At 40.8% G+C, this 23,013-nt stretch overlaps 1 protein-coding gene across 13 annotated transcripts in view; it reads right to left on the bottom strand.

Annotated features, from left to right (window-relative positions):
- The window catches only part of mmd (mind-meld), a 75,545-nt gene that overhangs the window by 32,079 nt on the left and 20,453 nt on the right, over nt 1–23,013 (bottom strand). For 12 of the 13 annotated variants that reach the window (XM_066746614.1, XM_066746584.1, XM_066746608.1 and 9 more), the window contains exon 2: nt 1,370–1,420. In XM_066746614.1, coding sequence (XP_066602711.1) covers nt 1,370–1,420 — 51 coding nt within the window. The remainder of the gene's footprint in view (nt 1–1,369; nt 1,421–23,013) is intronic. The other variant, XM_066746592.1, reaches the window with a different exon arrangement.

Raw genomic sequence — 23,013 nt, forward strand, 5'->3', positions numbered from 1 at the left:
CTTTGAAATTACATAATCAGAGAACGCGGGACCGGTGAATTTGTTCAGCGATTTTGTACCCAAACGCTAGCCAGCCCGCTCACGCTGTCTCCTCGTCTAAAATTTAATCCAATTTAAGTTTCGCGTTTCCCCCGGCCAATCACCGGCTGTTGACTTAACAATAAGCGAGGTCCGAAGGCTCTTAGCCTTAAATCAAGTTTCCCCGCGAACCACCGCATTGCAGAGGGCTCTCTCTCTCTCTCTCACTCTTCACCCCCCCCCCCCCCATCCCGCTCATTCACCTATCTCTTTCCATCTCTTACCATCCCCTGCCTGCCTGCCTCTACATCTTCCCCGATACTCGCGGATTTATAATATAAATACGACGCCCACTACCCTCTCAAATAAGCCACGCCCGCACTTTTTCCATCCATAGCCTCGCCAACCCTGCAACATCCCTCCTCCAGCAACTCTAATACAACTTTAAATTGCACTTGTTGTTTTAGACCTCGAGACAGAAAGATTTCCTTGGCCAAACATACGTCGGGAAAGAATGTATATTATATAAGTATATATATATATATAGACATAAGAAAATATTGATGCGAAAGCCGATCAATCGAATTTTCACGAAGATTTGGAATTTCAGATTAAATTAAAGAGAGAAAGCGACGCTCTCGATCGGATAGACATTTTCAGCAGCTTTTGTTTCTACGTTATTTTTTTTTTTTTTGTATAAAAAGTATCGCGCGAGGTCAAAGGGGGTGAAGTTTGAGCGTAAAGCGCCTTGGCTTATTGCACGTGTGCATGATCTGTGGTCGAGCAATCATCGGTGCGTAAAGAAAGCAATCCCTCTGGATCGATCATGTAGTGTCAGTAAATATAATGAAGCAGCAAGTGGAAGGGTCGCTCGGTGCAACGTTATTACGTAAAAATTCGATTTTTACATCATTGCTATTATTACGGGCTATTTATTTTCCATCCATCTTGTTGCGTAAGCATGAAATGGCTAACGAGATAATGATGTGCAAAAAATCCAACCGCAACAGCGAAAACTGAAATAGAATATTTTCTCTTGCGACGCAAGCGGCGCTGCTGAACAAAAAAAAATGATCCCCATTTTAGCCTCGTTCGCTTCCCTAACCCCGATCCGAAGTTTCCACTGGTAAAACTGTGATACAAGTTTAGATTGTAGGTGGTCGCCACGATAAAGAATTTAAATCCGAGTTGAAGTTTTTAAGGTGCTTTTAACGATAAGTTGCACTGGGCTGGATAGAAAGAAAAGTTTTCATATTTAAGGCTATATGAATCCTGCACGGGAGATAGCAAAGTCTTCCTATCACCGGATATTTCTAATTCACGAAATTCCTGATTAAATCCCATTACTCACCAGCGGGAGTCTCTTCGTTCCAAAAGGAATCATCTAAGGTGTAATCGGCTTCTGGAACAGAAAAACAAGGATTAAGAATGCAATTTATACAGATTTCAGCGATTTTCCAGCAAATAAATAATTAAGTTATATAAGTCCGTAAGTATTTTTTCACCCTCTCTCTCTCTCTCTCTCTCTCTCTCACTCGTGCTGGTCGTGAGGGATTTTTTTCATCTCTATATCGGCCAGGCGCGGCGGCGTTGGCTCTCGGAAAATTCATAAAATAGGCGCGTGCGGATAGAAAGCCTTCGCGCACCCAGCTTTTTCCACTGGCCCACTTTCCTACGAAAAATAACCCCCGGCGAAACTCTCGAATGGCCTATAGTTTATCCAGAAATTTGCATGCGTCTATATATATATGTATGTGTACGAGATGGACTTTGACCATAATTAATAAAAGTGTATAGCGGAAGTAGAAAAGGAAGAAGAAGGAGGCTGCTGCTTTCAAAACTTTTCGTTTATTCGACATAATAATTTTTCTTCTTCGCCAACTTCGCGACTTAATTTCTCTCAATACACTATATGAAAGAAGTTGAGAAACCTTGAAATCTTAGCGTGAGAGCAGCAACTCACGAAAAACCGACCAGACCTCTTCCAGTAATCCTTCCACAACGCTCGACCAAACTTTTGTTTAAAACTTTTAATAATCCTCTAAAGATACTCGTGAGCAGAGTGGCTGATTTTTATAAAATTATAGCTTTTATTATCCGGAAGAGTGCATCGAGAGTAAAATATATACACTTTCAAGGTAAAGATTCAATAAGGGCAATCTCTATACTATATATACATGCTGTAATGTATGTATATATATATATATATATATATATATATTGAGAATCTTTCGAGATATTCTATTGTTTGGTATAACTGGACATTTCCCCCGTCTGTAAAGGTTGCGTGTATCGTTTCCGCAAGCGATAGAATATCCTTGATATCCGATATGAGAAATCTGAAATCCGATATGCTTAGGGAATGATCCATTATTTATGTAATGCATTTTTCACAGATTTAGCCGAGCTTTTCCCTTTGACCGCCGTCTCTATCAAAACTTAATTCCTCGTCCAGGAAATAGTTTTTTTATTCGATAATTTTGCACCACGAGGGAATCAATTTAGTCAATGCATGTATATGGCTGAGAAGATGCAGGGCTGCCAAGTATCTTTAAACGCAAGAATTCAACGAGCAAGAAAATCAAGAGAAAACGAGGTTTTTTAATGGGTAACAATGTTAGTGAGAGAAGATGAATGATTTAGTAGCGTTGAGAGGGGAAATAAAATGTCATAAGAGGAGTACAGCACGTTGGGAAAAAGTGTTTAGTGGTTTGTAGAGGTGGTTTGTTATACAGCAGAGCCGACACACGTTGCGTACAATTTACAGCGAACCTCATTAATCGTCCCGTCCGATCATATACGCTATAACCGCCTCGCCCTTTTCAATTTGTATCAAACGGACAAGTTACGCGCTAATTAACGGAACGATCCGCCATTCAGCCAGGCCAGCCTTTATATAAACTTGATGTTTTTCTCCCTCCCTTAATAATTAGGAGAAAAAGACACCATTGTGCATGTACAGTATATCGCTCACTCACCGAAATAACGACAAAACAGAGATTTCAGGGTATATATATTTGGATATATGCATTTATGATCGTATGAAAAAATTATTAATTCCACAAAACTGATATTGTGCAGTTTATTGTAAAAGTTTTTTGTAACAGTATTGTATATCGTGATGGTGTGCAAATGAGGCTTGATTTGAACAAATGATTAATATATTTTTCAATCACACCAGCATGTTTATACCAAAGAGTGTTACAATAAACCATCAAGCGGAAATTAGGAGAGTTATCCTGGGGCCAATTTTATTTAATGGTTGGAACATATGAAATAAGTTTATGGTTGCAGAGGTTTAATTCAAATTTATATATATTTTTCAGTTGCTTCGCTGTTGCACTCGGCGAGCAATATAACATAGTGTAGCTAGGCACTGCAGTTGCGGGTGACAATTTTTCCATGCAAATTTCGTGTAACCGGAAAAAACTGTTCTTTCACTTAATAAATCACTACCGACGTGGAATTGAATAACGCCAACTTTGTCGGCAAGATTTTTTAACGGCTTAGACAAGTTTTGATAATAACGATCTTAGTAGTTATCGAAGTTTTAGCCAAAGTACTACCTTTTCTGAAGTAAGAAGTTTTCCGTAACAAAGCTCGTTCCTCACTCAGTCTACCTGACTAAGCGAGTGATAGGAATTTTAAATAGATATAACTTAAAATTGGATTTAGACTTTGACCCTGCCCAGTCCTGCCATGAAATTATTTTGCTTGTTATTTTGAAATTCATTGAAATCCCTTTGAACCACCGTTGCCCTGCTCTCTCCTGCCCCTTTTGTCCAACTTGGTATATATAATATAAGTCAAGTGGTAGCTTTGACGAAAATCACGAGAGCAATACCTATTTTTGGCCGAGAGTTTTTGCCTTTTGAACTTTTCCATCGAATCCTTCTCGTTCTCTTTCTCTTTATCTGCTCCCCTTGCCTCTTTATTAGTACTCGGCCCATGAAAACTTGGCTTATCTACGCAAGGTAGCTCGGAGTCCGACAGGATCCAAAGTTGAGCAAAATTTGAAGCCCCAAAGCTTCTCTCGTACACGAGTTTCGATTCTGGCTCCGAACAGAAAAGATCGTATCCCGACAATTTTCGATAATCCGGGAAAGAAGTTGTTCGGGGCAAAAGGAGAATCTTGGCTGGAAAACACAGAGCTCTCTCCTCGACAAGCCCCCAAATAGCACGCGAACTTCGATCTAATTCATTTTTCAAATCTCTCCGCTCGAGGAAGAACAGCGGGGAGAGAATCGAGTCGAGTGATATTGTATGTCGGAAGGGTAAATTTCTGCCTTATAAATTGATGTCAATTATACAAAAGTATATATAGTTGGAGAAATAACAGGGGAGTAAATTTTATTTGTCCAAGAGAGGGAGAGAGGAAATAATATCATCCAGCGAGTTCCCATCTGGTGGGAGATTTTTCTTGCTCGCGCAAGTTCGATAAACACTCGTAAACACAAACAGCACGGCCTTGTACTCGTATTCGAAAATTAACCGATACCGGAAATATCGCGATCCGGCAGGTCTAATTTAGCAATGAAAAGTCAATAGAGGAATTTATCCACGAGCGATACGCGCTACCGCTTGCTACGGTACGACTCACTTCGCTCCACTTCTATTTACAGGGAGCTCTGTCGTGTCTGTGCAGTCTGTGCGGAGCAGCAAGGCAACCTTCGTCGCGTTCGCCTCGCTTACCATTTTCTATCGTTCGATCCTTCATCGTTCACTCTATATATGTATAATATATATATATATATATATATATGCTATATATTATATCTACGCCGATTCCGAAGAATTAAGCACCGCCGCCAACTAACTGGACGATGTTAGCCCTGTTAAAATATCATTCGCTATATCGAGAAATTATGTATCGAGTTTGCCAACTTTCTCGCTGATCTCCCATGTCTGATTTATCACTGACTTTTCCACTATAAAATTCGAGAAACTTTGCCACGCGAATGAAAAAGTCGCGTTTAAACATCGATGCATATTAAGCGCGCACCGTGACTGCGTTACATAAATAACATAATCGTATTTCATATAATAAAACCTACCGGTGTCTCTCTTTTTCCCCCCGTTCGATAAACGCGATTGGCTAATCTGCATATTCATGCGAAATTTCATGTTTATGCAAAATTTCGTGTAGCCCATCAAACTTCGCATGGCGTTTAAAAATTGTATTAATCACCTCTGGAGAACCGTATTTTTGCCCCTACCTCCTCCTGTCCTTCCAGAAGTAAATAAATAACGCTAAGGTGCCTGTCCCTTTAAGCTCGCCGAACTATCTTTAGAGGGACAACGATAAGGAGTGGAGTAATGATTTCAAGACGCGAGATGGATAGAAATTGATATATATATATATAATAGTAATTTGATATTTTACGACGATTGTTAATCAAGAGGAACACGAATAGAATAGCAGCCCGGGAGTAATGATACTTAACCGGCAGGTATAGCTATATATATATATAGGTATATATATACAGAGTCATAAACATTCGATTAATAATTGAAGATTGCAATAGGGGAGAGACGACTAGTCTAAATCGATTGCTGGTGATGATGCACGAGCCGTTTAAGCTCTGAAAGGGGAGGAAAGAAAGAAACGGGGCGACCGAGAAATTATTTGAATGAACCCTACGGAATATCCAGCGGAGCTAATTTACTCTGATCGTAATCAACGAAAGCTCGGATCGTCTCATTCAAGAAATGTCCTATTTTAAATTGCAAACAACACGAATTATTCCGAGATGTCCGTCGTAAAAAGATCCTTCGAAACAGCCAAAAGGCTAAGGGGTTGCCTTATTCTCGTTATCCCCGCTGATAATGCCGTCCCGCAATAATTTAAATTAAAATGCGTTCGTTCTAAATGCGAGGCGGCGTTCTTATCTCGCGAGATAAATTTCTCTCACCCTTGAGTCTATTTGGCCTGGCACAAGTCTCTTAACTGGAGCCAGCTTCGCATCTTTTGATAAACGATAACTTCATTTATCGTTGATAGTTGGGTGATTTTTTAGTAATCAATTTTGGCGCTGCTACTTGGAGTTCTTAAGTTGCTTTAGGTAGGTAAAGTCGAGGGGGAATTGCTAGTGGAGGGAGTGTCGAGAAGGGTTGGCAAACTCCGTGGTTGAACTTGGCCAGACACTTTTCTTTCGAGTCCATTTGACGCAAAACTTTTTCCGGGGTCACACTTTGTTTTCCAGTGAATTTAAGAGGTTTGCGCAGTGTACGCTTTCGCCGGGACGTCACTTAAACTCCTCAGGAAATTCGAGTATCGAGTGGAATCCGAGAGCAAGCGCTCTTTCCACGCGCCACTCGCCGAAATGACGTAGCTACATCCATTCGATACATACATCACGATATTATAGCTCCGTTCGACTATAATTCTTTGGCGAAAATTGTCAGAAACTTCGATATACGATGGATTGTCAGATTCTCGCTACATTTATATATATATATATATATATATATATATATATATATATATACGTTCGTGTAATTTGCAGAGAGCAAGTATTGACTCGACTCGAGTTCCTACAGTAAATAACCCAGTGGTGTCAAATGTTCTGCAGAAAAACATGCGGTTATTGCACCCATTGCTTTTATATTAGCCGAATTAAAAAAAATTCCTGGCTTATATTGGCCCTTTTAAAATTCGAAAGCAATTGTATAACTGACTGCTCGGGAGCATTTCGCGGTAATCCAAGAAACATTGAAAGCACAGCTGCATCGAGCAACTTATTTAACCCGTAACTGTAATTTTACGCTTATCCAGGGGCAGACAAATTTTGTGGAGCTTGAAACGAAAAACAGTGAAGATTTAATGGGAAAAAAACTGCCAATAGTTAGAGATACGCCGAAACATCCTAGGGGGTTAAAATGACCTGCAGATAAAAATTTAGCACGCGCGTCGTGCCAAATTCAAATTTCTTTTTATTGTTATTATTCCTTTTTTATACACAGAAGGAGGAAGGTATGTCTGATCCTCGACGCTGACATCCGCACAAGTGGGCACCTTAAATATTCAGAGGATGTTCAACGTTTACGTAAGTACATCATAAAAACTCTATGGCACCTATAAATGTAGCTAGCGTAATACGTATATGACGCTCTGCTGGGAAACATGTTGATCGCGATACTTGAATTGCATAATTCTTTAGGACAAAATTCAAACGGGAATGAGAATGTAATGTCGCAAATTGCAAAAGACGAGGAAAAGATTCGAGCCCTCTTTTCGTATATATATATAAGAAGGACGCGAGCTTGAAGAACTGCATGCCTCCGTCGAATTGACGAAAACTCGGCGAGTAATTGAAATTTATTTAAATTAAGTGGCCAAATATCGTACATGGTCCATTTACCTAAAGAGAAAAGGGTTTTTGAAAAACGATCATGCGAGCTCCTAAGTACACAAAGCTCTCTGGAACGAGGAAAATAAGGGAGGAAAATGTGGTAGTTTACCGCGCACGTATGCTGTCGCTCGTGGATATTTTCAAACGCTGAATTACCGTAAATACGTCGTAAAAATAGTCGTGCGGCAAATCATCGAGGAAAATTGTGGCTTTCGCAACGCTACGGCTTTGAGTCGAGGAGCCTAAAAATTGTCTAGGAATTTTCTGACGAAATTTTTTTTTCTCTCCATTCGTTCAATATTCCGAGTGAACGACAACTGAAAATATCCTCCAGTGCTTTCACAATCAGCTATTATTATAGCTATACTATTGGAACTTTGCGAATAGCGAATATGTAGCGAATGGACGTCGTTGAACTTTTAAGGGAACTTCCGGCGTGTCCTTCGTACGCGTACCTGCTCAAATGGAAATTCCTCTTAAAATTCAGCAGCGGTAGTAGCAGCACACTTGAAACAGTTGTTCGCTTTATCGAGTGCTGCCTGATGATTATATAAAATTAACGTCAACCGAAGCAAAAATCTGACGGATGGTTGCTGGGTGAACGTCCGAGGTCGGCATGAATATTTGATTTATGTAAGCCAGCCGAAGGGAAGCAGAAATTTACATTCGCCTATGCGATAAGATAGCGTTAATCCGACACTCGAGAGGAAACTGAGAGAATTTTCTTGCTAAGAAATTCTGCTCGGATGCTTTATTCTGGGCCAGCTGCCGCGGCCACGGGAGTCTTCTGTCGATATTTCTCTGTTTCGAAAGTCCTTTATAAGTCGACAATGCTATCGAATTTTTTTCAGACCATGGCATATTGGAACGATTTCAATAGTATTATACCAAGTGTCCGGCAGAATGAGGTACTTTGTGAAACTCACTTTGGAAAATAACGATCCTCCTCGAAGCATCTTGAACCGTTGTTGCTTCGAATTGTAATTATTAATGGGCTAAATCAAAGTGCTTGTGTTATCAGTAACAGTTTCAGCTCAAACGGCAATAAAGCGTCCATCGAATACAATCGAGGTCTGATTTATCATTGAGCTATTCTACCGCGGTTGGCGTATATCTATAAGACAGAGATAGAGAGAGAGAGAGAGAGAGAGAGAGAGAAAGGGTAGGGGGTGGGGTGTATAGAAATACAGGAGGTATATATACGAAGGGTCGATTATCCTTGTACGAAGGTCCTTCTTCCGGGAGGTCCTCGTGCAGGGCTGACAACGTGGCGGTCGGTAACTCGTAGAAAGCAGCGCGATGCGGCGCACGCGGCCAACAAGATAATGAGACACGAGAGGATGGACGCGGATAAATAGATGGAGGAGAGAGTAGGGGTCGCTCTCTCGGTGGCTGCCAAAGCTCGGTAGGAAGGGATGACTGTGGATGGAGGGGAACGCGGAACCCGGACCGTTCGGGTACCATTGCATATCCTGCACATCTCGCAGGTGCAGGGCGTGGTGCCTTGTCGGCAATATCGATTACAAACCCGGGCGGTTGCGCATTCACGTCGACACGTGGACGTGGACCGGCAGAGCCAGACTAAATTTGTGTTGCCCTATATTTTAGCTTCCCGCACTCAACTGCCTCTCAAAGATTGATTGCCGCTCCGCTCCGCTCTATCCCTCCCTCCCTCCCTCCTTGACTTTTCTCCCCTCACACCCCCACCAGCCCCCTGTCCCTTCACTTTTTCACTCTCCAAAACCCTCACCAGCAAATCCACCCCTACTTCCAACATTTGGCCACTCTATATATATATATACATATACGTATAATAGTCGGACCAACGTCTTGTACTACTACAAATCCGCAGTACAGGCAGAGAGAAAGAGAGAGAGAGAGAGAGTAGACTCACCCCTTCTCTCTCTCTCTCTCTCTCTCTCTGCTTTCTCACAAGCTGGCCGGCAACCCCGAAAATCCCAAAACGTTCCACCACGTGCAGATACTCGAGCCTATCCGGCTGGGGAATTCCCCGGCAAGCCGAACTGCATGGAACTCCCGCGCGCCGAGTCAACGAACTTTTCACCGAAGAGACACTATCGATTCTTCCCCGACGCTCTTTAGCCCGACGGATCATCCCAGCAGACTCCCACTCTTCCCTTCAGCCATAGAACAATACGTGGAATTATTCAGTTTTGTCATTGGCAAATCTTGCCCTCTCCTCCCCCCCCCCCTCTCTCTCTCTCTCCCTGCACCCCTCGACAATGACGAGACGATACAAGCACATGTACATACCACACGTATATATAAGCATAAGAATTCGACGTTTCTTCCCTTGGTTAATTCGTTTCGGGTCGCTTCGCTTCGACTCGGGCTCGATGCATGGGGGATTAGCGCTAAACGCTCGCGCGCGGACCATTTGAATTGCAAAAATGTACAGGACCGCGAGATAGCACGGCCACGTTGTGGTCGAAGCGCTGCTGTTTTGCTTTTGTCTCTGGCGCGAACACTATATACGCTCTATATACATATATAGTCACGCGGGTCAAAGTTCTTGTTGTTCTGGTACTTATGGCTAACCCGTTTCGAAGGATTACACTCTGTTGTCTGACCAATAAGCATCTTTTCCTCTGAGTGCGCAATAAAACCCATTAATACCCCTTCCCGAGGGATTATAGCGAATTTGGCATTCCAGAATTACACTGTAATCCCTATTAAGCATGAAAGCAATGAAAATCAGTCTGGAGGAATTAAAAAATTCCTTCCTTTTGCACGACTTTTGTATCATTCTTTCTCCAGCGGTAAGAGGAGATTTGCATGTTTTGCAAAATTCGATAAATGAATTCGCTCACTTACATCGCTGAATCGAGTATTAAAATCGGACGCAATCGACTATCATTTATTTCTTTCACTACTGCTCGTTTGATGAAAATCAAACGCTTCGCGATCTTCTAATTCGAGCTGTTTCAAAGGCACTGCGCCGTTTAGCTGGCGAAAAATGCAAGAGACCGATTCGTTTATACATCTAAGCTATTTTACGTGGCTGCAGTATAACCTCGATCAATGGCAAAGCCACGAAAACCGTGCACAGTTAAATTTATAAATCTTAACACGTAACAAGAAAATGCGATACACACGCGTTAAACGCGAGCAATTCCGATGGATCGATTAATTGATTTTCTGTCTGATTTATGATTGACCCGTTTCAACATTCAATTTTAATTCGAGGAATTTCTCTCCAGCTTTATTCAGGAATCGCATGAATTTACGGCTGAATGTTGTCGAGGAGATCCCAGCGTTTGCAAGCTCGAGTTTATCGATCGATTTTAGCTACACCGGCCCCCTTCTTCGGGCATACAGTGGTTCAAGGGATAGTGTGCTATAGCTATAGTGTACTATAGAGGGTAGAGGGGAGGACACATCGCAGTCTTTGCTAGGTACCTACCAGTCGATGGTTGCGGTCACCCCGTGCAACGCCATGACCGCGATCACGCCGAGAATCACCCCCTCCCCACCCTCCAGCCCAGTCAACATCAATTCCCACCCCAACCCTTCATCGCAAACCCCACTTGCGTCATTCACGTTTCTATCATTTCTTTTTTTCACGCTTTCTTCCCATTCATATTCCCAACCTGCGTCCAACCCCTGGAAATTCCTATTTCCATCCAATTGCCACGTAAGATAAGATTAATTCTGTGGATTTTTCTTCTCTCCCCTCTCCCTCCTACTTGTCCCTTATTTCATTTTTCTCATGTTTTTCATCTTTTCGATTCCCCCCTCTCTACCTCGCGCGTTACAATTATATTCCACAGCATCCCCCTTTTCTCATCAACGACTCCCTGCCCTTACGTACAGTAGATAACATTGACTTTTTGAAAAAAAAAAATTAAACATTTCGTCATGATTCCCTAGAATGGAAAATTTCCTATTTACGGAATTCCTTCAAGGCTTGGTGCCCTCACAGTCCACACTACTGCGACTGTATAATAAAACAAAGTTTCGGAGAGTGACAACTGCTAAGAAAATATGAATAATTTCCCTGCTTATTTCTTTTCCACCAAATTTAATTCTCAGCTTTGCGCGGACTGCATGAATGCGTTTAGTGGTTTTCAAGGGGAAAAGCCGCACGCACCAATTCCTACGTGAAAACAAGCTTCAGTTACGATATATTTCGTCTGCTGGCTCAGCCATTACTGAGTTTACGGTACGAAAGTGCATAAAAAAAAGACGAACGAAGGGGATTAATTATGAGGAATCGTGAATCCAGCCCCTCGCTCCACATACCAACCCTCCTATAATGACCAGGTAAGCGAGATTTTGATACCACTTACTCTCATGGCGAGCTGCGAGTAAAATGGACACGTCTAATTGGAAGCAAATGCAAAGTTGAAAAATTAACGACTCGCGGATTAATAGTAAAAAGTGCGTGCGTATGTTGATAAATTTAAAAAAAATATACGAATAAAAGAATTCCAACTCAACTGACAGTGAAAAGGGTATTTGCTAAGGTGAAAAGGGCATGGGAATTATGAAATGAACGGTAGGAATAATGTAAAGTGATTTTCATTTGAGCCGAGACTCATCGAATGCAGCTGCAGTAAATACCATGAAAGCATCCAGATATTATCATATCATTGGTAATAGCGATTCGCTGCAGCACAGCCGATGTTAATTTATTGGGAATGAAATGTTCCCCGATTGACATATAATATGGTGTAACAGTATAAATCAAAAGCATATTTCCAGACTGCTTTGATGCACAAAATTAATTTTTCGACGATTGATCATTCTTCCACTCACCACCCTATACCCACCCTCCTGGACAATAAGAATAAATTACGTGCTTCGGCCCACAATATAGACTGGTCGAAATAAAAACAATTGGAATTGGTAAAACTTTACATTGTTTTTTTTGCCTGAATTTCTTGTATGGTTTTGTAGTGTAATAAAATATTTTTACAAGAGAAAATTTAGGGAAGCAGGACTTTGGATCGTTTTTGTTTATGATACGAAGATTTAAATATTCCACGCATATGAGTCGGTTAAAATAAAAGGGAAAAGCAGACGAAGGAAGAGTTCGTTAGCATTCATCAAAGAAACCTCGTATCAATCGAATATCAAACATCTGACGCTCGTTAAATCTCCGTAATTAAATCTGAGATTTTACATGAAAATAATGGCACAAAGCTTTTATCACAAGACTTGATATTTTTACGGTATACGTACTCTTCTATACTTTTCCCGCAATGGATTATTGTTAAAATCCTTCATCGAGCAACCGGAAAAAAATTACTGACACAATCGTTAGGTTTTCTCATTATTACTGAAGCTATCGAAGTATCAAACCAGCCAAATTGACTGGTTTCTTGCTTTTCAATCGCTAATCATTCGAAATATATTTTTGCGACAATTAATATTTTTACTAAAAATTAATGCTAATGAAAAAAATCTTAGGAGTTTGTAATTGTCATTTGCATCCCTTTCGCTAAAAGCTTACTTTTTTGTTTTCAGCCGTGATGACCACTGATTGGGGTGATTTTTTATTATGGCGGATATTGATGGGTAAACATGTTGTACTGTGTACGAAACACTTTGCAACGATAATTCTGATTTACCCCTAATGACCATAGCACAATACTAGATTATAAACTTTGTCCCCCTTTCAGCATTTTGCGCAAACAGTTATTGCTCTGACCGGGGAGTATATTAAGCTTTCATGTACATTAAATGTCATTTTTTGCTCGAACAAAGGAAAAGTGTATTATCAAAGAGTAAATGCGCAAAAGGCAGGAAGAATTTATTCGAAGCACATTAAGCTTAAACAGTGTGTCTCTTTTTAGATTGAAATCGACCCCCCCCCCCCCTTCCTCCCTCAACTGCTCAGTCAACAAATGATACATTTTCCAAGCTCGCGGGCCCGCGCGCGTATATATATATATATATGTATTCTATTGTATTTCCCCCATCAAAGTTAATAACACTCACTTATTATACATATGTACATATAGAACGATTGGCTCCTCGTACTCCTGGATAATACCTCATTGCCAGCTTGCCAATTATTTCCTTCCCTTTTTTTATAACGCGAAACAATGGAAAAAATTTTATCATGCTTTAATTACAGGAATCCTACAAATGCTATCCGACGAGAGCCAGCTTGGTAATCCAACGTTAAACATGTGAATGGCTCAAGCTGTGTCCACACACTGGGTAAGGATTCGTTACTTTCAACAAAGAAATGACATATCAATCGGGCTTCACCCCCATATCGAAAGACCAAAAGGCCCGTTTGTTTAATCCATTACTATAGGCTGGGAGAATTAAGCGTGAAATGGAAACGAGCTTCTATACTGTCAAAATAACAATAGACCTCGCAATAAATGATGGACCTCTTTTTATTTACTCATCACTTTTATAAACTTCTATAGAAAAATTTTTGCCCTTTTTGTTATTAAACATTTGCGTAAAATTTTTAACTATTGTCCTCGTTTTGCCTTTCTTCTGTCCCATCATTCAATTTTCTTTTCATTGAATATAATTATATTATATCGATATTAGGTATATTGTTTCTATAGTTGGTTATTTTATATTAAAATTTCGTTGATTATTCTTGTCGGATGAAGAAACTTTATTCATTGACAGGGAATTTTTTATTGTATAATTTGAAGGGCCGTTCAGTCGTCGATGTTGGAAAGGGTATAGATAGGAGGAAAGGTTATTCGGAGAAAATGATAAATGCGTTCGTTTGAAGCAGGAGAATAATTGGAGCAGCGGAACAAACGCGTACCTATCGAGTCGAGCGACAGTGACGAATACCTTGCTTCCTCTCAAAGTCGTTTGATGCCTTTTGCTTCCCGTTTGAGCCAACCAATTTGAGCAACAAATCAGTGAACGCGCGAATGAAATTTCGCAAAGTGAAGTTAATTAGTTTTTACCCCCGCGGCAATTATTCCACTAACGATCCAAGTAATAATAAAGTCCGATATCGGGCGCGGCAAATATTTTGACCCGTTCTTCCCTGAAAATTAAATGTGTGCGATTGAGAGGGAAGAATGGGAACGAGATAGAGAGAGGTATTCTGGGATAAGTAATTGAAAAAAGTAATCAATGGAATATGCAAAAAATACTTTAAGTCTGTTTCTCAATGAGGAGTGGCTCATGCGTGCGAGTACAGTTAATATATGTATTTGTATACACGTATATATTGAAACGCGATATTTTTTCTCGAGCTTTGATGATTGTTTCCCTCGCGGTAGAAAAGTCCAGTCTCCCTCAGATCCAGCTTTGATAGCAGCGCTGGATCCACTGATTTATTTGTATTGACAAAATTCGCTTATTTAATTCAACTCCTGCTTTCACACTGATCCCGTAAATTCCAATTTACTTTGCAGTAGTAACAAATCGGATTTGTCAGACGCAAACTTTCGTCCGCAAGCCATTAATCGAGTGATTTGTACTAGCATCAAAATATACAGCATAAATTGTGGCACTGGCGCTCCTTCTCCCTCGCAAAACCCTACCCCCTGCCCCCCTCTCGAGATAATTGGTGGATTCGTCGCGCAAATGCGTTTGGTAATCGCACAGATGGCAATCTCGCTCGGCGGCCAAGCAGGAGTCGCACGAAAATCATACAACTCGTTTGATATATGCTCGATGAAACTTCAAAACTGCTTTGTTTTCATAAAATGTCAAAGAAAAAACATTCTCTGTACATCAATGAACATCCATCGTCTGCTGTATTCCCAGCTTTTTCTTGAGCGTTATACTATATATAACTTTATTTCACTAATTTGTAGAAACGTGTGTGTAAACTATTATTGCCACATAGACAATTAATCGGCTCTACGTGATATTTATCTCTATGATTTTCGCTGCTATATTGAATGGTTTATTTCAGTTAGGTTACTAACGAGCATCGATAATCTTTTGACATAAATTGAAAGCGTGAATGGAAATACATTGCTGCATGCATAAAACATCAAATCTGTAAGCAAAGTGAAAAAATTGTATTTGATAATGAAGACGAGCGACCCTGGGTATACAGGAGGAATTTCGGTTTGGTGGAAGGAGGATGTATAGGGAGGGGAGGGGGAGAGGCTAATGCGAGCGGATTGGGAGCTACTGCGGGATTGTTAAGGGATCGTCGGGGCGGATAAGGTAAGCGAACACTTATAGATATACATATACATTGGTAATCCTAAACCGGCGGCACCGCCGAGCTTCTCCTGGATTCAAAGAGTTTTCTATCTCTTGGCCTTAATGGAGCTCGCCGAGATAAATTGCCGCGGAGAACCTTTTCTCCCGCGAAAACTATTTATCCCCCTTACGGGCCGCAAACGTTTTCTAATGGCGGTCCAGCCAGGTTATTTACTTCGCCCAACGTTTTAAGCCTCGACCCGATACTATCTCTGGCCCTTTCCGAGAGAAACCAAAATGCACCACTTTGCTCTCTCCACCTATTCTTAATGGGAGCCCGCATCTGATTTATATGTACTCCCCAGCTTCGAACAGGTAAACTTTTCCTCGTTCTTCAGTCATTTCGGAGAACAGTGCAGCGAAGGAATTTCGCCCAAGACACACTGGGTGATTCAATGAAGGCATATCAGTGTCTCTGTCTCGATGATATCTTTTACGAACTGCTGGACGATGAAACGGCGAAATTCGTTATACACGGGGGTAGCCAGCACCGCACGGTTATGAGCCACTAATTCTGTCAGCTTTTTTCTTCCCCCTCTCGCTACAGATACCCCTGCTCGTTCAACGAAGCACACTGTTTCATCCCCCTCCCAGCCAATTCCGCTGATAAAATCGTGCCAGGCAATGATGCCTAGCGTTATACGATTACTTTTACTAGTGCGGACCTCAATTTGCCTTGGCCAACTTCCCACGTGAAAAAGTGGCGTTAGCTAAAAGGAAAGAAGAGGAAACAGCAGTTTCCATAAATTGCAGCCAATGCACTCGAGCAAAGTGACAAAAAGCTGGTGGAATCGAATTAAGAGTGTGAACGAAATTTTATTCCCTTACAGAATTCCAATTTGAGGGATAAATTGATAAACCATGCATACAATGGCGAGGATGGATGAAAGAAAAGTTGTTTCATGGAATCAGAAATTTCGTTCTGCTTTTATTTCCTTATTCCGTTTGCCATACTATATTTTCTTCCCCCGAGATAGGGCAGAGGGGGTGGTTGAGTTTTCGCGCCAGCGAATCTCGCTTTGTGAGATAAGAAATTTACGCACCGGCACACACTAATGTGCAGATATCACGTTGTACAGGGGAGAAAGCTCATTCCGGCTATATAGCGAGCTAGTAATAAAGACCTACGTATACGGGCTTGTTTATTTCTGCAAAAAAGAAATCAGTGATATTATTTAGTCGTTTATTGACGCGCTGCTATATTCTTCCCTTACAAATCTCATCCCCCTTTGATCGAGTACCACTGGCCGCCTCCTTACACGTAAATCGATATGCTTTGTTCCCCAGCAGCCACTCATTGTGCCCTGGCTTACATTTTCTTGTCTGAAATTAGGAAAGAGGCGCTTCGCCTGTTTTTCTTTTATCTCGATCCTTCGACCTCCCCTATTCGTTGGCTAGAAAAAGGAAAGCTCACCATAAACATTGATTAGGAAAATTTGATTAACGAATCACGGAATTGGTTCGTGCCTCGCAGGAATCAGAAACGTTCCGATTTTATAGCTGCACGAAGCGGCCGATAGGATCCTTCCCTATATACGCTACTTCCAGTTTATTACGAAAGCCGCTAGTGGAATTTCAAGAATTCTTCCGGTAGTCAATGCTCTTTATGTGCCCACCTGGGAAAAAGCTTTTGTAACGCTCGGTTTTTTCACCACCATCTTTTTTCTAAATTAAAGGATAGTATCGACCCCCGTGACATTTTCGCAAAGCCCCTCTGCCCTATTTTGTTTCACTGCGTCCGTTCATCAACGCGTACGCGTCCAACTGCAGAAAATTTTTGTCTCGATGTGCGAGTATTATACACGCAGCACAGCCAACCGACCAGGCATTCGACAGTCAATGCATTCAAAAGCCTCGTTCAACTTTTGTACCGACGAAAACAAATTGCGGACGAATCAGAGTGGCATAATTTATTTCCACGTCGCGTCGATTCTCCATACCGTCAGCCGTAAGCAAAGCTTTTTCACCCGCGATATTTTCAGATTAAAAATAGGGAGCTAGTGTAGATGGAGGGTGTGATAGAGGGAAAGGAAGAATATGTCGAGCGATGGATTCGAGATAGACGCCTCTCGCATGTATTGGCCAGACTGAATTTTAATTGCGTAAAGAGGCAAAATGAATTCCTCATTCGAGCCTCACGAATTTCCTAGCGAGATATAAACGAGGAGATGAATTATTAATTCCCTAGAGAGATACCTAGCTGGATTCTTCCCACCCTAATTAGATTCTAATGGTCCAACGGAATAGAGGAATAATACATTAGTGGAGAAGCAGCGTGACTTGCCTAAAGTTCTGGAAACAATTAGAAAAACTGTCACGTAAGTCACCCTCTTGCTCCTTTCATTGTATTTGTTAGCTGGCACGCACTAGGATACGAGTGAAAATCCTACACGTGAGCGGAGTAAAACGTGGCTGTTGTTTAATCAAAAAGAAAGGCAAAAGTTTATAGAGTATATATAGTATTACTGTAGTTGGCCTGGGTGGGGAAGAGGGGAAGTGAAAAAAGAAAGAAGGAAATTCTCGATTCTATACCGAGGAACAGAAGACCTATCAATGTACCATTATATTTGTTATTATACGTACAACCTTCTTTATTAACTTCTCAGTAATTAAAATGCGAATGGGGAAAGCTAGAATACGAAATCTACGTAAACAGTCTACGATACGTTTTCCCTTCGTATTTCCACCCCTTTTCCTCCATACAATTAACTTCTGACCGAATCATTATTGTGCATGTGTCGTAACTCTCGTCTCGATTTATATCCTTCTTGAATAAGCTTAAGAGGGAGCGAAGACTTTCCAGCGTGCGATTTAATTATTACAGAAGTTATTTAAAAAGTTTAGGAATACCTTCGGTAAATCATTTGAATTGCTTCGGTAGAGATTCTGTATTTAAGGTTTTTCTGCATCGGACAAGTTAAAGATTTTCAATTGGATTACCAGCTGGTTGGAAAAACTTTCGTCTCCCAAATCTGAGACTAGGCGCGCTTTCTTAGATTTGTTACGCCAACAAGTTGTTGGACAAGCAATCTGAAATCAAATAAATATGCAATCAGAGCGACGAAAGCGCAGCACCCCAGTACCCGGCTCGTCAACAGCCCCACCCTGAGTCCCCCTTTTAAGTCCACTGTTTATTTTTCGCATTTACGGAATATCTGAAAATTCACTGTCAACCGAAACATAAAAGCGTGTTTGCGCGAAATAAGTCGCTGAAAAAGCTGGAAAAATACTTGATATTCGCTGTTTCAAGCATTCTCAAATATTTCTCCCAGGAGAAGCTTCCCTCGTCACCGCGCGTTTACCACCATTCACCGGCCGTTTTCTCGCTGCGGAAGATCCTGGTCTTTGCAAGCACTGGCATAATAATTCATATCATACTTAATTTCACTGGAATATGTAGCGAATATATTTGCAATATCGTCCGTTGATCGATAGGCTAATCCAAGCAATGAAACGAATTAAAATTGCATGGATTTGTTGATTAACAAAAATAATTGAATCATTGCTCTGTAATAGAAGCGTAGCCATAGCTACTACATACCACAATTATGGATACAATATTTGTTCTAGAAGAACTGTTGAAAACTATGCACTATATTGAATTTGCTTCACCTTTATTAAATTCTCGTAGCTGCCTTTCATTGCGAATCACTCAAAATTATACGGGCGGAATCGTGTACAACGTCATATTATAAATAACTCTTCAAATGAACATTTTATACAAGAAACTGTTTCAGAGAAAGTTACTCGAATAAGAGATGGTGCTCATATAGGTCAAACAATGGTCAACATATTTTTTTTCTGCATTGAACGCTCCAAATCTTCCGATATATTATTATATACTCTGTCCATTTCAAGAGCTTTCAAAACATTATATTCAACCCAGACGCAGGCATTTAAGGGATGCTCAAAGTTGTTGATGTTCATGCACTCAGCTTACCTATACAATTTCAAATCCAAATATCTTTTAATAGCGAAGAATCATTGCTACACAGAATCGTGGGACCTATACTATTGCGAAAATGATGTTATTTCGTTACTGCGTGTTGTCTGTGAAACAGTTTTTCATTAAATTCATATTCGAATAGTTATTTACAATTTAGATTGTACATGATTCACCCTATATATGTATATTAAATCCAGAAATTTAATTTCGCTTCAACCAAAATAATTTGAAATTATAAAGTTCGGTAAATTGAGTTAACTCACCAATTAGTCTCTTTTGATAAAGTCGACTGAAACAATGGGTGGTATGCGCATAGACAGCAATAAATGCATGCTGAAGCTTCGCAAAAAATTATTACTCCCTAGCACACTTATAATTATAATAATACACTGTATATAGTATGTATAATAAGGTACTTTGTAACAGCAAATATGCTACGGAGTAAATAATTTTGTACGATGCAATTAGCATTTGCTACTTTCTATGCACACCACCCACAGGGTAATTCTATCGGTTATCCTGTTTTCTACGTGTAAGATTTTTATCGAGTAGAATGGAGGCTTGACGATCTTCAATTTTTCTGTATAGGAATAGAATGTATAATTGACATGCAGGACGGCCGGATGAAATTGGTAACAGGTTTCACCGGTCAATTGCACGTTGACGTTAATGAAAGGCCGATAATTAATTGAGTTAATATACGTGTCCTAATTCGATTTAATTGCGAGCGCGAGCTAAATTGCATCTTCCTGGTATATCGGTGATTTTCAATGACGTAACCTTCCTCCTTGTCTTCCTAGGTCGACAAAAATCTCTCATACCTATAATATAAATAAACTGATAAAGTATTGCCGATAAACTGGTGGTTATCGATAAAAAAATACGCTTGTATCGAGTATTTGGTGTCTGAAAACGTAGAATATAGATGCGAATTGAACCTTTAATAAAATTCGTATGGAAACGTTCGTGCAGTCATTAAAAATGATCATTGGAGACGTTGCTTGAGCATCGAGAAATCAGACATGTCCTCGACATTCGCAAATATTCATTCTACAAGCATTTTGGGGAAGGGGATGATAAAAGATTCATAACGAACAACAGGTTGGCATTCTAGAATTCAGCTGGATGTAATAATGCTAAAGACGCTGAAGGCTGAAAGGGCCGAGGTAGATGGTGCCGAGAGAAGGGATCGAGGTGCCTTCGAATAATCCTCAGGGGAGACAATGATTAATAATGCTCGAGTGGCTCACTTTATCCCCTTGTGGCATGCGTTCCACGCGCGGAACGCGGAATTCGTGCAGCTGCAGCACCCTGATTAGCCATTGGCCAGGATCACGAGTTCCCCTAAATGTTCTTCAGCAAGCAAATCCCTCACTAATACCATTGTAGGCGCATGAGACACCGCACGGACATCAATTTCGTATTATAAAAAATTGACACTTAACAATATGACTTATATATACAAATTTATTACTTATGGTTGACTTATTTAACATATCCGATGGCATTATTGGTATACTGGAGCCCATCCACTCGTTCCTTTATTTCCTCGACGACCTTGTCTAATCGGTTGATCTTATCGTTGACTCGTTTCACTACGGCGTATCGATGTTTGTATCCCATCAGCCTCGGTTCACCAGGTCAACCGGACGAAGAAGGTTTGCGCGCATTCGTTTCAGATTTCAAACGCTTTGCCATTTCGAACATCGGTAAAGCGTAGGAATTCTAAAACAAATACCACGCTCGATTTCTGGAGTCCCTTGAAATCCGAGGAAGCCTCTCCTGGCAAGATAGCTCCTCCGGGGTAAATATTTTCCTTGGTGGAAAAATGGGCAATAGCCGAAATGCCTCCCGAAACGCCTATTGTCAGATAAATTAAATATACGTTTACGCTGTTCCATCGTCTACGATTTCTCAGGACATCGATGAAGCGTGGAAATTCCAACACAAACACGACGTCCGAATCCTGGAGTTCCCTGTGAAGATCCGAGAGAGAGAGAGGACTCTTTTCCCAGGATAGCTCCTTCGGGTAAATATTTTCCCTCGGTGAGAAATAGCAATGGGTCCTCTCTACGATACTTTGCCTCGAATGAGTTAAATGTAGCTCCCTCCCCTCCTCTGTACTCCCACCCCCTCCCTTTGGCACCTCACTTTTCCCTACCTCGACGTAGAATTTTTTATGGCAGACCATTCATGGACGATCGATCAATTTTTCCCTCGCATACCCCATTGGCGAATAGAAGTTCGCCACGCGTAAGATGAAAATTTATAGCGAGCGCGCGCGCATAAATTGCGAAAGAGTGGGATCTGCGTAATTCCGATATTGATTATGGCGTTGGCATTAACCGCGCCAGCCAGTCAGCAAATGCACAAACCAAATAAGGAAATATAGTTGGAGTCCTTTCAAGAATTTCTCATTAAAGAAATATCATCCGCTTCCTGATTAACTGAAACGAATCAAACGGTCGACTCGAGTACCCTATGTATATATATATACACTAGGAAAAACAAGAGTCCAAGTTAAATTAAAAGTAATGCCAGTCGTTTCGTGTTCCTTATCAGTCCCACTGATTCTTTGTCTTTTTATGCATCTTTACTACAGTCAAGCGTCGCTTTTATGTTTTCAACTCGTTATACTTTATAGTTCTTGAGGTGAAAAAAACATTTTTTTACAGCGTGTAATTATCTGAAATATGTTGAAGCTATTATTAACATGCCACATTTTGCTGCGAAGCATCATCAGATCGATAAGCTTCCTCTTTGAAATGCTTACCAGGAATAAATTTCGCCAGACTTGCGGTCCAAATTATGAGATATCGATCGAGGGTCGCCCCTGAATTCGCGTACGTCCTATAATTTCTTCCTATTTTTCTCAAGAATTGGGTCGTGGCATTGGTTAATTTGGTCGTACACGGGCGAGTTCTTGCGGAAAATACGATGATGTCTGTATTGGTTTCGGATGTAGCTGGACCGTAAGGATACGAAATACTTTACCATCGAACTGGAAAAATTTCCGGACGATTCTTCTGCCATTTTTCACAAAAGAATTAAAAATGAACGTACACACACATATGTATAAAAGACGCTGACTATACATGCATAGAAGGATAGGTGAAAAATGTTCGGTTAAGCTGTAGCTTAACTCCTGAAAGTACGTATGATAATGCTTGATAAACTGGCTCTGGGCTTATGTTCAGTCCAATTCATGCGGCTGCATTACGCCAGTATTAAAGTGAGCTCATGGTACATTCAATCGCTCAGGTGAATGCTGGTACATACGCAGGTGAAACTCGAAAAGCTCCTGAATCACCGGAAGAATAAAAGTTTCACGACTATACCAGAGTTGATCTATTTGTTATTCGAGCATGGCTTTTTACGTGCCTTTTTCAGTGAGGTGAGCATAAGCCAGCGAAAATACTATATGTATATATTAGGTATATAATAGGATTTTTCTGAAGAATTTTGGAATATTTCGTGTAGATTTGTCGTTTTGGTACACGAGTAATCTCCTGAAAAGAGTAT

Source organism: Prorops nasuta, unplaced genomic scaffold (assembly GCF_024137725.1).
Source record: "Prorops nasuta isolate Cenicafe-Biocafe unplaced genomic scaffold, Cenicafe_Pnas_1.2 PNAS00003, whole genome shotgun sequence".
Taxonomy (NCBI): Eukaryota; Metazoa; Arthropoda; class Insecta; order Hymenoptera; family Bethylidae; genus Prorops; species Prorops nasuta.